This window comes from Mytilus edulis, chromosome 1, assembly GCF_963676685.1.
Source record: "Mytilus edulis chromosome 1, xbMytEdul2.2, whole genome shotgun sequence".
NCBI classification, from domain to species: domain Eukaryota; kingdom Metazoa; phylum Mollusca; class Bivalvia; order Mytilida; family Mytilidae; genus Mytilus; species Mytilus edulis.
The window spans coordinates 57,429,614-57,448,433 of NC_092344.1; the positions used below are offsets into that span (position 1 = coordinate 57,429,614).

At 32.2% G+C, this 18,820-nt stretch overlaps 1 protein-coding gene and 1 long non-coding RNA gene across 2 annotated transcripts in view; both read left to right on the plus strand.

Moving 5' to 3' along the window:
* Nucleotides 1-18,820, plus strand: part of LOC139485827 (uncharacterized) — a 971,519-nt gene that overhangs the window by 24,779 nt on the left and 927,920 nt on the right. The gene's annotated exons all lie outside the window — the stretch shown is intronic.
* Nucleotides 612-14,916, plus strand: LOC139485808 (glutathione S-transferase 3-like). Its single transcript, XM_071270457.1, has 5 exons — nucleotides 612-1,253; nucleotides 2,765-2,857; nucleotides 3,945-4,060; nucleotides 7,808-7,918; nucleotides 14,254-14,916. Exons 1-5 carry the CDS (start codon nucleotides 1,121-1,123, stop codon nucleotides 14,419-14,421), a joined length of 621 nt encoding a protein of 206 aa, XP_071126558.1. The 5' UTR covers nucleotides 612-1,120; the 3' UTR covers nucleotides 14,422-14,916.

Genomic DNA, 18,820 nt, shown 5'->3' on the forward strand with positions numbered 1-18,820 from the left:
ATTGAATTCATTCTGTTGCATATTTTAACAGTACAAGACCCAACATCTAATTATTTTATTTATAAATATTGGCAGGTTCCTTTTATCGATGTATGACGCCCCCTTTTCCCTCTGATCTGACACACATTAACGTAACATCACATTAGGTGGAACGATTACAACTTTCACTAGAGAGCCGTGGTGTACTGGTTAGTGCATCGGACTACTAACACAAAAGGTTCCTGGTTCGATTCCCGTTCCGGAATGAAAATTTCAGGGACTGAATTTTCGGCTCTCCCTTGACACCATCTGCGAGTATGGTCTTGAGGAAACGATGATAGTCCGTCACGATGATAGTCCGTCGGAAGGTGACGATAAATGGCTGGCCCGTGTTAAGAGAGAGCCATATCTCTTGCACGTAAAAGACATCCTTGTAGATTTCGAAAAAGAGCAGGCTAATGCCGCTACAAGGCAGCACTCGCATCCGCAAAGTGGAAAGGAATTAATATGAGTTGCAAAACTTGTTTTCCAATCCACTATAAATAAATATGTTTAAACATATGTAGGAATAAAAGCATACAACTAATTAAAAAAAAATATTCGTTTCAATGTAACGTATTATTTTCATTGTTTAGAATAAATTCATTTTGTTTAAAATTAAGCAAAAAATTAAACTTTGTCAAAGCACAAAATTTAGAAGACAGTGGCACCTCACCAAACCAATCATCAATTTATGTGCATGTATGAGTGTACTGAATACAATACACGCCTCATAAGGTGTTCCGAATTTTTACGGTAAATCTAGTCGAAAAGTACATATAATTTTTTTGTGCATGTAGGTGTAAAACGTAAGAGTTTATTTTTATTTGTAGTATATGTTTCAGCTGCAATACATACGCAATGTGACGTATTAGATCTGATAAGTTAAATAGCGTGTCATAAAATGATTCATTTATATACAAGTGTTTATTTTGACCAACTATTTAGGGTGTAGTGGTCACTCCGACTTATCTTATTTGCACACCGTAAATTGCTCAATAAGTATTTCGTTGTTAAGTATTAAGACGATGTAAATCCAACGATAAAGATTTTAACAATCAGCACACTTTATAAATATTAATAGTCAAGTCGGCAGGGAGTGATGTCGACGTACAAGATAACTTACTTTAACGGGAGGGGGAGAGGAGAATTAACTCGCCTTCTTCTCGTGGCTGCTGGACAAGAATTTGAAGATGAAAGAGTGACTAGAGAGGAGTGGCAGAAATTGAAACAAAGTAAGTAGTTATATTAATATTTTATATATTTTTTTTACCTTTTTTCATAAAAGCTTCATAGCTGCGAGATATACATCTAAATACATATTTAACCATCTTTTGTATGGTCGCATGAATATCAATTATCTATGAAAAGGGTGACAGGCGTGAATTACTTATTTGCATTTTTTATATGAATACTAAGAAGAAAATTTTGTAAAAAGATTTTAGTTTAAAATACGTTTACATTTTATGTCCCGTTGAGGCAGACAACATTAGAAGGAAGTTTTAAATTAGTCAATCTGATATAATTATTATAACATGTACCAGTAGCATTATGTGTAGGATTTGTATTTTAATTTTTTAAATAACAAAACTACCTTCATAATTTGAGTTTTAAAATTTGTCTATGACAATGCAAAAAAATAAATGTACCTTTTCATTTTAATGTTCAAATAAACAAATGTTTAGTGATTTTTACATTTCATTATGTAGTTAAGCGTTTAGATTTTTTATTTCCGTTTTAAATTGATAAAACAAATCTATGCATTCATAATATTATGTAATAAATGTGTGTTATGATTATCCACAAGTCATAACGATACTTATGGTCATTGGTTATATTTATCTAAATGTTTTAAATTAACAAATGCCTACTGTGTTTTAAATAATTCATTCTGAAATTGATCCTTAGGTTTACTTACGTCCATTTACAAGTATCAAATGTTCGTTTATCACGCAATCAAAATGAAAAATACATTATAGATGAGAAATCTAGAAGTACGATCGTCTATGATATCAATGTATACTATATATATATTTTTTAATTTGTCAAAAACACTTTTGTTTCGTAGTAATTAAAGTAAGTCGTACTTGAACCAAATTATGTAATTTCATTCTATTACTAACTAGTTTATGCATGATAACATATAAAAAGAATATTAATTTGAAGGTTTTTATTTTGTTGCATTTTGTATACTGTCCACATTAAGGACTAAATATAGAATTCTATGTGTGTAGACAACGAAAATCTAAGGACGATAACTGTGTCCGAAGACCTACATGTACATTGTATGTTGAATAAAGACAAACAGCAAAATGGCAAAACGAAAAAGAACTACAAAAAATGTAAATATAAGCAATATGAGGTGAACTCTGGTGATCCGAAAGGGTAACCACTTTCTTCTGTATCACTGGTACATGCTTCCAACATGTTAAAATGGACAAGTCGATCGAAAAGCTCACACGCAAGGAAAGACTTTTAAACTTGTATTTACTCCGAAAAATAAAACACACCTGCGGTCATTTATGACTATTTATATGAAATTTACCAGCAAAACAATATTGGAATAGACATCACATTTCATCGTTTAAAATGCATCTCCCCCCCCCCCCCCAAAAAAAAAACCCCCGTCTCCAAGCCGAATAACCTTTCTATATTTCCTAAACCCCCTTTTTGCCAGTTACTTGATTTATTCAAAAGTTCGAAATTGAGCAAATGATATATAAATATACCAAATGTTTAATTTCAGATATGCCACAAGGAACATTACCTGTGTTGACTGTAAATGGTAAAATTCTACCTCAGAGTGGAGCAATAAACAGGTACCTCGCTAGGAAATTAGGTATATAACTTTATAAGACTTTTCTTGAATATAATATCCGGTTCTGAACAGAGAGCTACATTTATAGTTAACCAGGATCCGGTCTCAAAGGCAATCATACCACATGCATCTGCTTATTTTTTATTAGGACCATTTTACATTCGTAATATTACAATTTCATAGTTCTCTAGGTAGTCGTTAGAGGACATACCACACACTTACTATCGGTAGACAATTTTTTTTAACTTGTATTTATCAAAGTTTGAGTGGATTAAACGTCATAATCGATGGGGTGTGGTGTTGTGCAATATATATCATGTAAAATTGAGTACTTTTAAAAGTATATTTTGTATTTAGCAACAGTATCATGTATCTGTATAGATAATCAAACTTGCATGTTTGTGTTATATAAAGGTGCACCAAAACGACGAAAAGATATGTATCTAGGTTTTAAGTAAATGTGTGAATTCAGATTGTTGTATGTATACACGCAGAACAATATAGACGCCCACGACACGAACTGCATTTGTTATGTTGTTACGATCCGTGAAATTATAGAAAAAATATGTTTAAATTTCTTGTGCGACTCAAGAATTTGAAAGTAGACTTCATGCTTAAAGAAAAGAATACTTCAAGTTAATTGAATGATATAGAGAGGTAATTTTATTAATGCGGAGTTAATTTTCTAAATTCAAGATTTGCAAAAAATCCATTAAAAAGATGTTTGGGTATCTAAATGAAAAGCCAATTTATTTTACTAATAAGTACGTATTAATCTTTCTATAGTAACTGGATCTTGTTGTTCAATCTTTAGTTTTCTGTCACGTGGTTTATTTGTTTGTTCGTCTTTTGTTTTACATTTACCGGGTTCCGTTTTTTACAACTTGCGGGATTTGATAATCTCTTTGCAATTGGCCTATTTTATAATCTGTTTGACTGAAAAATTGTCATGTAATTATGTTTTATATATATATATATATATATATATATATATATAATACATTAAAATGTCATATATTTGATACATACACACACAGCTCTCGTTTATCCATGATAATTATAGACAAAACATTAAATATGTATCTAGTATTGAAACAACTATTTTCAGATTTGTATGGTAAAACAAATGAAGAAATGACCACGAATGACATTGTCATGGAAACCGTTAATGATTTTAGAAATACGCTAGTCCGGGCCCATTTTGAGCAAGACGATGCAAAAAAGGTAAACTCATATTGAAAACAAAAGTACACACTTATATATATCTCGTCTGCTTTACTAACTTCTGTTCCTATAGAGTTTTACTACAAGTATGAAATAAACTTGATATTTTCAATGATCCATGGATATAAGGTCAAGGTGATCAGACAAATCAAGACTGACAGACATTCATTGATCTACAATCTATAGATACCTGTATCTTGGGATTACACAAGGTCGTGTTTTTTCTCTGACGTCTCCACACTAAATCCGTTTGATATTGGATGTGTACTGGTTGATTATTGGTCTTAGCTAGATGTAGATTTGTTTTTATTAGTTGTTATTGACTTTGAACTAGCTGTCAGTAATTTCGAGTACACTCAATCTGTATTTAGTGTCTTTCTTCTTGTGGTGATGTGTAAGTACCCTGCAACGTCCGTCCGGTCTGTGGTTTTGTTAGATGCATTCTGCTTTGTATCGATTTGACGAGTCAAGACTGTTTCAACTGGTATTTTTTATACATTTTTGTACTGTGATGTAGGTTCCTGTTGGTTTCACAGCTCTTCGTGTATTTCTGTTTTATACATCGTTGGCTTAGTTTGAGTGGTCCTTATAAGAAAACCGCTTCGGACACCCGGAATTAATCAGTGTTGTTTTTATTAACAGAAGGACATCGATTTTTTTTGAATATTTTATGAAGTTTTTATTTCATTTTATTGTAAAAAAAAAACAACCAAGTGACATCCATTATACCTGTACGTTGTATATATAGTGAGATTATTAATATAAATACTAGTATGATCCTTTTGTCGATTTATAGTTGAAACCAAACACCCTCCTTTGATGGTGAATCCTTATTAGTTTTAAATTTTAAATTATTATAAAACAGTATTTAAAGAATATAATGATAACTCATTATTTGTAATGTTGATGCAGACTACGCGTTAAATATAATGTCATTTATAAACATTCTTTTCTTAAAAGGAAAAGGATTGACTTTGTATCTATTATTATTTTATTAAATTTTTATACAACCCTCGAAGCTGAGACGAAATATAGTATACATAGTACGTCCGTCCTTCAACATATCGTACGATAACTTAAATTTTCTCTAATTCTCATGGAATTTTGACACACCATTATGATTATTTGAAGATTCTTCGAATTTTGAAAAGTTTGGCTTAGTTATTTTGGTGCTTTAAAGTAATAAATTTTTACCCAACATTTTGATTAGTTACTCTAATATGCCTGGATTCATTTCCTAAAACATATTAAAAATCTTTTCTTAGGATTGACAAAAGAAAGCTCCTTTTTGATTTTGAAAAAAAAATCGTGTTTGTCGTTTCAGAGAAAAGGGATTTTAATTAAGTAAAATGTTCACAAAAATCATGTTATGTACTATAAATTGAGTTTTCTTTTAAAAATAAGATATCTCAAGGGGATATTGATTTTTTCAGATTGTTATAGTATCACTGGTGGTAAGCGGATGGTCGTAACTTAAAGTTACGACCATCCGAAGATGGGAGACAACTCTAGGGATAAATTTTTCTTTTCCGATTTTCGTGCAGTAAACAAATGTTTCGGTAAAACCGCTTGTCTCATACATACTAATCGTCAGTGCGTTGATATTGAAACAAAATTTGATACATAAAAACATTCCAATTTTCGTAAAATGATCATTCAATAATTCGAGCATGATGGTCGTAACTAAAAAAACAAAAATGTTCAGGATGGTCGTAACTTAAAATTGTGATGGTCGTAACTCTTTATTAAATAGGACCTAATAAGACAAGTCAAGAGTTTTAAACGTGTCTTTTGTTATATGAATATATTATATGATATATTTGTGAAGTTGATTTCACTAAATGATAAAAACTAAAAGAGGTGAAGAGAGGGATACCTGTAAAGTGCGAAAGGAAAGAAAATTGGAACGAATCGAGAGAAAAAAAACCAATACAAAATGAAATGACCAGTCACTGTTACTTAAAATATAATGTATAAAATCAACCAAGAGGCAACTAATTATAAGCTGTTAACTTTAATAACAATATAAATTCTCAAAAGTGGAGAATTCATTTTAACACACAGCTCTGGTTATGATCATTCTTAGTTACGAATTGAGAAAAGGCGCTTTTAACAAATTTGACATCACATGAAATAACAGTATCCTGATTTATTTTCTTTATATTTTGCATGTATTGAAAAGATAAACTTTTTAAAAACTAGTATGTACCTACTAGGTGGAATTTAAAAGAAAAATTACAATTTAAAATTGAAGTCGAAAGAGCATAAGTAAGGAGTCAAAATAATGTTATGGGGATCGTTATCGAGACGAGACCATATCCGCGAATTCGCAGGTCCGTAATCGAATTCAACAACATACATCTTATTCTTAGCCTGGATTTTGAGAAGTCGTAATGTCATTTGGTATATAGTCAAGCTGATGATAAGGTGCAAATTCGAAGTTCAGGTATAATTATTACCCGTGGTTTTAGAAAATTCTGAATACGCCTATTGGTACCATGCTATCCACTATACATCTTTGTCTTTCTTATCGAAAATAACATGAACCCTGGACCACAGGTTTTTTATTTCCAATTCATAAAGGGAATGATGCATCCAATCTTAATAACTATCGAGGAATTACAATTACTGATTCATTGGGGAAGCCTTTTTAATAAGATACTTGATACACGTCTTTGTAAATCCTTAGATAAATATCATATCATTGATGAGAGCCAAATTGGGTTTACCAAAAAAAACAAACAAAAAAAAACAAAAAAAAAACACGACCATCTGACCATATGTTCATTCTAAAAACTATTATAAGTAAGTATTGTAATACAAAAGAAGGTAGAGTATTTGCCTGCTTTGTTGATTTCCAGAAGGCTTTTGATACTGTCATTCTCCCAGGGATAAAACTTAAGCTATTGAATATAGTTAGAGAGTATGGTAAGAGATCTCTTTAGAACTAAAGTTGGAGTAAAACAGGGAGACAATTTGAGTCCAAATTTGTTTAAAATTTTTATAAATGAACTTCCTGATTGTGTTAAAAGTTCCTCTGATCCAGCTGTTGTTTATTCACGACCAGCCTATTCTTTACTATACATATGCTGATGATCTTGCCATTTTTTCAACTTCAGCAAAAGGACTTCAAAGTAAACTTGATGGATTAAGATCGGCGTTTGAAAATTAATCCCAATAAAACTTAATTTCTGCATCCCATTATCAGAGTAACAAATAAAATAATATTTTTTGTAGTAAACTTTATATAACAACTGAGTTTATTAACATGGTTATGCATGTGCGCAGTACTTTTAAAATAGCTTGATAAAAGTTCGTCTAAATACTTGAGTTACGGTCATCTTTTAAAGTTACGACCATCTTGTGTCGGTTACGACCATCATCCAAAATACTATAGTTGACATTACGACCATCACAAGTTAAAGTTACGACCATCATGCTCGAATTTTTGAATGACTATTTTACGAAAATTGGAATGATTTTATGTGTCAAATTTGGTTTCAATAACAACGCACTCACGATATGTGTATATGGGACAAGCGGTTTGACTCAAATGAACCTTTTACTGCACGAAAATCGGAAAAGAAAAAACTTATCCCTAGAGTTGTCTCCCATATTGAGATGGTCGTAACTTTTAGTTACGACCATCCGCTTACCACCAGTGAGTATAGATACATTGTACCATTACATGTATTATATCATGCTCTCTATAGGCCTTTGCGTTATGCTCTGTCAATTATATTTCAGGCAGAACTTTTTAAAAATATCAAAGAACAGACAGTTCCCAATTTTATTAACCAGATGGAGAATGTGCTATGTGAAAATAATGATGGCGGTGGATTTTTTGTTGGCTCTGCGGTATGTGAATAACAATAGGAATACACAACTGCACTTGAAATCAAATCTTAGATACTTTTTGCAATTACTGCAATATGGATTAATATAACAATATAACAAGCACACTGCAAAATAAAATGAAATTCGTCCTCTATCGTAGTACGGATAGTCAATGTTGTAGAAAGACATGCAATCCTCCGCGCATGTTCTGGTATCTGTTCCACTGAAGACATGTATTCGTTTAGCTCCACAGCTTACTTAATAATAGGTGACTGCTCAAATGACAGACTTGAATTTACGTTAGACAGTCCGAGCATGTTTATGCCACTGTCCACTTGATAAGGCTAGCGTTCATTAAGGTGGTACCCAACACTTTCACTAAAATTAATTTGGCTCGTTTAATTTTCATAAAATTTTGACAAAGTATTTACTTTGACCCTTTGACAAAAATATAAAAGTTTCAAAAAATTTGAACCAAGCATTTTATCAGAAAAATTACACTGGTTATATAGCAGTTTGACAAACACTAATTTTGATCATTGAGAAGCTTAATATTCCCTTAAAAACACAACGTCATTAAAACGTTTAGGTGATTTTACAGAGTTATCTCCCTGTAGTGTTAGGTACCACCTTAAGATTATAACACAAACGCTGCATTTTTAGATTAGTGTCCAATTGACAGTCTGACCTGTAGGCAGTCCAAGCGTGTTCATACCAGGGCCCAATTGATAAGCTTTCGATGTGACTGTAACTCACTTGCTGCATTGTTAGATTACTGTCTAGCTGACAGACTTACATGCATGCATATATATATATAGGCAGTCCCAGCGTGTGTATGACATGGCCCCATTGATAAGCTTCAGATAAGACTAAAAAACACTCGTTGCATTTCAAGATTACTGTCCAAGTGGCTGGCACGAATACATTCATACAATCTACGCACTTGCCTCCGGTGGCTGATTTATTGACAAATACTTCAAACACCTCGCTCTTTATCAAATTATTACTCATGTTAAAGATCATTTTGTTATTTTGTAAAGTTAAATTTTATTGTACTTTATTTTTTCCCGGAGGAAGTCAGAACAATCAACATTTCTGAGTCACACGACAGCGGATTTTTATTTTATTGAACAACACAGTAATTGTTTTTCTTACTTATAAGATATTCTTCTTATGTTCTCTTGTCCTGAACATGAATGAAATATTTGTCATTATAAGTTAAAATATCAAACTATCAAACAAAGAATAATCCTTGTGTTATTAACATTAATAGTAATATGAGGAAGGCGCTACCTTAAATGCCAGCTTTATACTAAGACAATGTCCTATGTTTTGATTAGTTGTTGGTTGTTTAACGTCCAGTGGCAAATATTTCATGCATGTTCAGAACAAATGTCCTAGGTTACATATCTAAAATGAAATTATAAGGCAGCAACCATTTGATTTTCTGGGGGGGGGGCTATGGTTTTTTTTTCTGTACAAACTTTTTTTTTTGCCTGCGGCGAAAAACAATCTATTTTTTTCGCGACAAGTCGAAAACAATTTTTTTCTTTCAATTTTAGCATTACATTTAGTGGCAGCTCAGGGTGAAACAAACAAATTTTTTTTCTCAGAATCAAAAACAAATTATTTTTTTCTCCAAAAACTGGAAACAAACTTTTTTCCAAAAAAAAACCATAGCCCCCCCCCCCCCCCCCCCCCCCGAAAATCAAATGGTTGCTGCCTAAGTTCAGATAGAAAATGTTTAGGGAACGAACATTGAACTTGAAAAGGCATGAGGGGTTATGGTATTTTTCCTGAAAAAATATTCTGGTTCATAAATTGATGAATAAAAAATCTGTTCAAGCATAGGACAAAAAAAATGTTTTTAATCCAGATCTTCACCAAAAATGATTTTATCTTTCAGATATATATGCAAATTAAATTTAACTTTTATATATATCTTAAAACATAAAAACTTCCCAAACTTCCCAAACCGCACATGTAAGTCTGTACACAGTAGTTTTTTAGGTGATAATAAAGGCCGTATAATAATTAGGCCGTATTTGCCAATTTGTTATGATAAACATTAATACTAGTGTTAAATTTTGACCAAATAATTTTAGTTGAAGGGCTTCGTTAAAAAAAATCTGACTCAAATAAAATACAATTGTGTTTCTGATCATCTTCAGTTTGTGAGTTGTATATGTTCTACATCAACTTCTTGTACTAATTCAGAGTCAGCTTTATGTCTTTTTTTGCAAATATTTTTTGTATAACATGCACATGATGTAGCTTACTTTTCAAGTTTTTATATGACAGCAAAATAAAATTGAGAATGGAAATCGGAAATATAAGCATGTAAAAAATTTGCTGAATGATGTCATAGTTGTTTTCAAGTAGACACATTGGTTTCAAGACAATAACTTGAGTATAAGTGAATGGATCTCTATGAAATTTTACTAGAAGATTCAATACACAAAAGGAAGATTATAATTGATTTTGGGGTTATAGTACATCATTATTGGGGGTGGGTTTTTTTCTTCAAAATTTTGAGTTTTTCTTCCAAAAATTACCTTATTTACATTAATTATACGCATCTAGTATATATAGATTCAACAAATACTGATTTGGCAGGAGATGCACTCAAAATAGGGTGTTTTAAATATTTTATCTGTAGTTTTTCCTATGATTTGTACTTCTTGATAATCATGATAATGTTGATGTGAGTATCATGATAAAGAAAATATATTTGGTAACTGTAAGTATATATTCACAATTGACATGCACCGGAGCAGGAAAAGGATCTTCTGTCCCTTTATTTCCAAAAATGCACATGATTTTTTTTCTCGCAGAAACACAAGTTATTTGGTAAATAAAACATGTGTCAATGTTTGAAACTTTCAGCAATAAAAATTCAGTATAGCTTGTTTGAATGTTTCACTGATTGTATGAAAATTTTAACAGCAATGTACAAAACACTTGATAAAATTGCATTATCTGCAGAATTGTTGATAACTTTCCTCACAATAAATTCACAAGGACATAGAACTAACACATTGCCCATGCTATTCTGATCTGAGTTTTATACATACATATACTGGCATGGCTGTGCTGTTTCAAGTTGTCTTCTTTTTCTGTTTCCTAAGAAGTATTTGTTTAACCTGTTCAGTCACTATAAAGTGTTACAATTCTTATTTAGACGCAACACATAAATAGTGACCAAAAAGGTACTGCTTTCACATGAGAGGAGCTAGAAAAAAAATTAAATGTACACATTTTCAATAGTTTGTAGGACTTACTATCATATGAAATTAAGGAGATATGTACATGTAGTTCGAGACTTCTGCTGAATAGAAATATGTGGGTCTACCTGATTCCTGTTTTCAAATTAGTCCATATTGAAGGATCCGAAAGTAAAATATGTTTGATTTCAACTGACATAAAAAAAAAATGGTGTTATTTATATGCTCAATATACATCTGCGGTCGTATCAGGCTGTGCATGGCAAAGCATTTTATTGCCTTTAGGTTTGTACTTTTATTTTTTGGTCATGAAAATAAATTTTTAAGTCTGTTGTGAAGTTGCTAACATGAGAATACTCTAATTTTACCTAAATTGTTAGTTTTTTTTACCCAACTTTTTTATGTACCAGACAAAAGTTTATTCTGTGCTTATTTTGTAGACTTCCCTTGTTTACAATAGAGTTACACCAATTTAATTTTGAGTCCATGTAGAGTCATTGAAAAATGAGTTTGAAATTACATCCAAACAATCCATGATCCTGTAATGGGACCAGTACCCAAATTCCATACATCATTACATGTATGGTTAATTTCAAATCCTTTAAACTGGGATATAAACAGAGATTTTGTTTTATTTCATGCTGTAACTATTATTTTTGGAAGAAAAGGATATTCATGGTAACACATCTAATTTGCTCATTTTATTGAAACCCAATTGAACCTTTCCATAGATTCACCTGATAGTGACCTGTCCATTTAAACTTTTTGCAGTTCTATTGTCCCATTGAACAAATACAACAGGTATTGTTCTCTGTATAGTTTATAGTCACTCAGACCTTTAAATTTCTTCTAAGAGAAATCTATCACTCATTAATTAATCTACCAGAGTAAAAAGAAGATAATAAGATAATTGCACATGCAGGTATTTTTTGTTGAAAAGGTGCAATTTGGTTACTGAGTACAATTTTGGTACTGTGATGTTATATCATAAGTGTGTATTGCTAAATAGGTGGAAATGTGAACCTGATAGTGATATAGTGATAAAGTACTTGGTAGAGTAAAAATGTTTTGATCAGGGATAAACTGATGCATAAAATATGCAGGTGACTGCTGCAGCTTGAATTTTAAAGGATGTAGCCCACATTCTTCCAAGTAACATGCCCTGTATATACCTATCATGGACAGTGGTTTATTCTCATGGGTTATCATATTAATAACTCCATCTTCCCATAAAATCCAATTTTGGACAATATTGAAGCATACAATATATATACAGTAGTCAGTTCTAAATGTACTACTCAGACTCAAGTCTCCTTTTATGATTAAACTTAGAGAGAGAAAACAAAACAGTTTCCATTTCCTGGGACTGTATAAGGTGTGACATAATCAATGAAAAGATGTCTTGAGAGTTTGCCATTTAGGAAGTACAGAATTAGAAGATTGTGAATTATTTGAATGTTTTAACTTTTGTTAAGTTTTGAATTAGTCTGTGGGCTACCATAGGATCCAGAGGGAGACCCTTTTCTTGGGAAAAAAATGATGATTATATAGGAAATAACTGAAGCATGACTGGAGCGCACCGTCACCCTCCCCTCCCCCCTTTTATGAAAAATGCTGGATTCGCCATTGACTACATGAATAACCGTGATCACATTCAACTGTATAATTATCACTGTTCCTTGGTGTGGGGAATAATGATATGTGGCAGATGAACATAAGGAGTCATGGTCAACCAGTGCACCGGAGTTTGCCCGGCATGGCCAATTTGTAAAAAAAAATGCGAAATGTATTGCTTGTAGAATTTTTTTCTTTGTTCCCATGGCTGGACGGAACTTTTACGCTAAATATGTTATCGTTAATTATGATTTTGTGACTTTTGAATGAAGTACCTGTGATTATTTAGGACATTTGCTTTGACCTCACTGATAATGGAATGTTGAAGCAGACGAAACATGGCGTCAGATGTTGTTGTCATAACTTCGGTAATTTCCGTGGTACAATAAAATTCAAATAAGCTACACAAGTAGCCAACATTTCTGAATTCTTGTTTTTGAAAACAAATAAAAATTCATGTTGTATTTAACATAGAAATTATTCCGATCTGTCCCGTTTTTTCAAGATCGCGTTAAAACGTTAACTTCGGCCGCCATTAAAAAAAATAATCGTACGAGATTTAGCGAGAGTGACGAAACTTTTCAGATGGGTCGTCTAGAAAGAGTTATCGTTCTTTGTCCCAAAACGATGCTTCTACCATAAGTGCCAGCATAGCTGGCATATTACATCGAAAATAAAGTTCGTATCTGTGATGATCGTTCTAGCTGAGTGACTCTTTTCTTTTTACATTCATGGCTGTACAAAAGTTGTAGATGTTGGTTTCTATGTCGGAGGGGTACTAGGACCTAATTTATCCTTCCCACAGCGCGAAGGCTATTGTTTGTGAAAAGTAAAATTACAAAATTACTGAACTCCAAGGAAAATTCAAAAAGGAAAATCCCTAATGAAATGGCAAAATCAAAAGCTCAAACTCATCAAACGAACGAATAACACTTGTCATATTCCTGACTTGGTACAGGCTTTTTCTTATGCAGAAAATGGTATACTGATTAAACCTGGTTTTAAAGGTAGCTAGCCTCTCACTTATATGAAAGTCGCAAACCTGGTTTTAAAGGTAGCTAAACCTCTCACTTGTATGACAGTCGCATCAAATTCCATTATATTGACAACGATGTGTGAACAAAACAAACAGACATAATAGGTAAAATGTGATGTATTGAATATCGACACTGAGGCTAACATCTCCTGTTATGTCCATTCGTCCTCTATTTATTGCATATTATATAAATCCCCGGGCAACTTACTGCGAACATGCGTACGAGGAGCTACTGCCACAAGACTATCGTTGCAGTTATAATTAAATGATAGTAACTTTTACATATCGGCACAATTGAAAAATCTTGAATAAATAGTTATGAATAGTTACGGCATTTGATTGAACAATTAACAAAGCAAGTTATATTTACTATCATGGAAAGCATATGGTTCCATGTACACGCGGTTACAATAGAAAAACATACAAACATTGTTGATATACATTTTAACCTTATTTATTAAACTTGTATATATTTTTTACAGTTAACCGTTGGAGATTTAGCCATATTGGACGTGATGGAAGTTGTTGTTGGATTAATATTACCAACAGCATTGGACCAATCAGAAAAGTTAAAAGCTCACCGTGAAAGAGTATCAAACTCTCCGAGAATAAAAGAATGGTTAGAAACAAGACCAAAAACGGATATGTAATTATTAAAAGAAAACAATGAAGAGGTTACTAAAAGAAGTCATTGACAACTCTTGATCGTCATTATTTGGTTCTGGCTTTTGAAAAAAGCCCCTCCATTATTACATGTATTATGCAACTGGTTTTAAAGTGTGCGACATTGACATATAAATATTATAAAAGTGTAATGGAGTTCGAGGTGTATATGGAAAAACATATCTAAAACCATGATTTTTTTTGGAAATGGTTTTGTTTCGAGGAGTAAAGTAACATGCTCTGTTTATAGAATTTGTTTATAATTTTGTTATCATTGACAATCAATTGACTGAAATTTATATTAAATGTGTAGTTTTGTTTTTAATTGTACAAGATATGGACAATTATGTGAAAGAAATCATAGCTTAAATTGGCCAGTATATGTATGGGAGTGTGTTGTGTGTTGAAAGTGGTGAGAAGTTTTAAGTATACCACTACAGGCATCCGGTAATATAAAATAAATAAATAAATAGGAACTGTAATGAATATTTGTTTTGAATTACCTCCCTTCGTCCAACCATAACTTCAGCTGCATGTTAATTAAGAATGTTCACAAACATTTCGATAAATAATATATAAAATAACACATTGACAAAGAATTTTTAATTCGCCATACTTATGAATTTCAGACTGTAATAATCGGATAATAACAAGAAATATATTTTCTCCCACGTACATTTGCCAGAATTTTGATGTTCTCCATACAATGAAAAATAAGTCGTGTTATGGATGCCATTGAAACACTTTCATCCAAGGGATTGATTGATGTATGATTGCTTAACCATTAGTGGATCCTTTAAAAGACAAAAAGATCAGGATGAAAATATCTTCAGATAGCAGTCTTAAGCAAAGAATACGCCCTATACCACTTACACTGCACAATACACAGTTTAACAAAAATAACAATGTACATTGTAGTAGGGAAAACAAAATGGATGAATTATGCTAATACCTTAACTGTCCTTAAACGAAAAAAAATAATGACAGACTGCTACAAACGACAACTTAACCAGGACAAAAGAACGGGCAAACATGTATATACGATAGCAAAACATATCTCAAATATTGGACAGCACTGCTATAGCACAACAATAGAACACACTGATAAATCTATTTGAAAGAGCCTTTTATATTCGTCAAATCAGCACTTTACAATCAGACACCGAACACAATTGCAAAATACACAATTAAACACCATTTGCAATTTCAAGGATAAAAGAGTAGCCAATACTTTATACGTAAGTGTCAAGCTACTAGTATGTCTTCATTTTAGTAACTAATTACTATTTCAAATATGAATAATTTTCAAATAATAATTTTTAAAATGAAAAAAACTCCCAGTTATGTAAATGCACAAAGATCTTGATATACATAATGTATACATCGGCAATGACATCATACCTTTTCCATGAAGCTCATGTCATTGAATCTATAGGTATAAACATTTCCGCAGGTCAGAACTTATCGCCATTGTTCTCTAGAGGTATCGTGCTCGCCACCAGTGCTGGAGCTAACTAATTCAAAATGAGTCACAAATGGTCATGAATATGTCCCATGTGTCGTATATACGTAGTTCGCACAATCACGTTCTACAACCATGCAATTTCCTCGATGTAAATGCATTTAAACACTTGATATTTACTTGCAATGAGAATTGATAGGGAGCAACCCTGTTAAATATTTTGTTTTAGTCATAATATTTTATGCTTTCACTAGCATATTAAGCAATTTACATAAAAATGAAAAATTTTGATTAGAATTTAAGAAAGTAAAAAATAAACAGAAAAACGTTTGAAAAAAATCAGAAGACGAATTGCATTGTAAGTATATTTATAAAATGTAAAATAAAAAGTAAAACAAAATTATATGTTTTAAGTTTGAATCGGAAAAATGTTTCCTTTTGTCGTGGTTAATTGATTGGTTGTTTTCGCCTAATGTCGCTTCAGCGCTAAAATATCATATCGCGAGACAAGCCGCTTTCAATATTTACAAATTGGTAAAAAAAAAGTGTTGGTTATCTCCCTTTGAACAGTTTGTTTGGTTTCTTCTTTTAACTTTTCTAACATTTGACTCGGACTGCTTTTTAACTGTGTGTATTGCTGTGTGTTAATATAAAATGCAGAAGATGTGATATGATTGCCAATGAGACAACTCTCCACAAGAGACCAAATGGCACAGAAATTAACCACTATTATAGGTCTCCGTACGGCTTTCAACAATGAGCATATCCCATATCGCGTAATCAGCAGTAAAAAAGGAATCAAAAATGTAAAACTAACGGCCTGATAAGTGTACGAAAAATGAACGAAAAACAAATGTGTAACATTGAATAACAGGCCCCTGACTTCGTACAGGCACATTCATACATATTGTGTCGGGATTTTGATTGTTAGCGGGATACCAACCATCCACTAACATTGGACAGTGGTGTAACAGTACAACATAAGAACGAACTATAAAAATCAGTTGAAAAGAGCTCAACTCATCAGATTGATACAAATAGAAAGAGATAAAATAAATACACAGAGTTTATTCTACATCGGCTAGAGGTATATTAGGGAGGGTTGAAATATCAAAAAAACGTGTTTAACCCCTCTCGTGATCGTATAATTGTAGTTTGCGTTGTGATATGAAGTGAGAAAAAGACGTCACTCTATACAGTTGGAAAGCAGGTAACGGTTTGACCCAAAGTCTATCAGCAACAATAGAGTCACATGACCGTGAAAATTCAGTGAAACTACGGATTAAAACAAACCTCATGTTTACTCACTAAATACCACTGTCGTAATAAAAACTTATTGATCCAAATAATCATGAATATTCATATATTTAACTCGTAAAAACTTACACATTAAATCAAAGTCCTTCATTCTTTATTTTATCTTCAATTTTGAAGTTTGTGTGAAAGTTGTCAAGTCTCCTGATCGAAAAATCTATTAAATATTTTCGAGGGTCAAAATGATGGGCTGAATTTAAATCTGATGAAGTATCTCATTAAGACAAACACGCGATATGAATATCTAGCCAATTTTGAAACGTCAAGTTATTTTCGACACGAAGCGGTGTTTTTTTGCCGATTTGTGCAAGGAGATACCTCCCCTTCATATCACAAGTCAAAAATAAAAACCCATAAGAAATTAGCATTATCAAACAAGAAAAATTTCAGAGATGTACGATTATCATCCCTAATTTTTCAACGGCAATTTCCAAAGTGCTTAGGCAGCAACCATTTGATTTTCTGGGGGGGGGGGGGGGGGGGGGGCTATGGTTTTTTTTTCTGTGCAAACTTTTTTTTTCGCCTTCGGCGAAGAACAATCTATTTTTTTAGCGACAAACCGAAGACAATTTTTTTCTTTCAATTTTAGCATTACATATAGTGGCAGCTGAGGGTGAAACAAACAATTTTTTTTACTCAGGGTCCAAAACAAATTATTTTTTTCACCAAAACCTGGAAACAAACTTTTTTTTCCAAACTTTTGACAAAAACATGTTACATTTGAGAAATATTTTGAGAAAAATGACTGTTAAGATTTTCCTATATATCTGCCGTCGCCATATTGGGATAGTCGTAATTCCATTTACGGTTATCAGTTTAATACCAGTAACAGGGTTGCGTTCAATATCGTAGCGACTACGTTTGTGTATTGACGAGTGTTTAAAAACATATGAACAAGGGTGATCTCGAAATGTGTATTGAAATTGTAGTTGCATTTCAATGACATATTAATTGACCTTACGCGAACTAACGATTTACTTTAATACGTTCTGTTTCTTTTTAAACATTTATTGTTTTTAAATTATATTTAAAAAAATTTGTTTATCTGTAAAGAGTGAATAAAATTAATGAAACGGCGAAACAAATACGCAGACAGGACTGCTCCCTTGCAATGCCCCAGTACTTAATTTCTCAGTCTATTTATAGTATTTTATAAGTTCAAATGAATTTATACTCAATACCGACTTTTTCTTTATCCTTATTGTGTTCACTAACAACTAGAATTATTCCTACTTCACCTTCAGTATCGCTTTTCCTTTATATGCAAGGGCCTGTTTTAACCAGAGATCCATGATGATTACCGTTACTACGTTAATGTAATCGAGGAACTTACACCACCCGTTGAGATGCTAAATTATATTTGGGAAGAATAATTTAAAAGGAATGATGACAAGTTATACAAATTTAAAAAGGTTGAAACAGAACAACAAATGACTATATTTCGTATTAAATTAGTTGACAATAAAAGAAAGTACACACAAAATAAAATCAGTGTCGAAATTTTAGTGATGTAAATTGATTGCCTCACTTGCCTCAATGGTAGTTGCGGCCTTGTACTATATTGAGCAATGGACATGAGGGTAAGCGATTGGTGTATTTAATTCGTCTAA

What these genes read in the sequence shown, in the direction of transcription:
- LOC139485808 (XM_071270457.1), top strand. Translation starts at nt 1,121, where the DNA reads ATGTCGACGTACAAGATAACTTACTTTAACGGGAGGGGGAGAGGAGAA. An exon ending in GTGGCAGAAATTGAAACAAA is followed by an intron (nt 1,254 to 2,764) that starts GTAAGTAGTTAT and finishes GTTTAATTTCAG; the next exon opens with ATATGCCACAAGGAACATTA. An exon ending in GATTTTTTGTTGGCTCTGCG is followed by an intron (nt 7,919 to 14,253) that starts GTATGTGAATAA and finishes TATTTTTTACAG; the next exon opens with TTAACCGTTGGAGATTTAGC.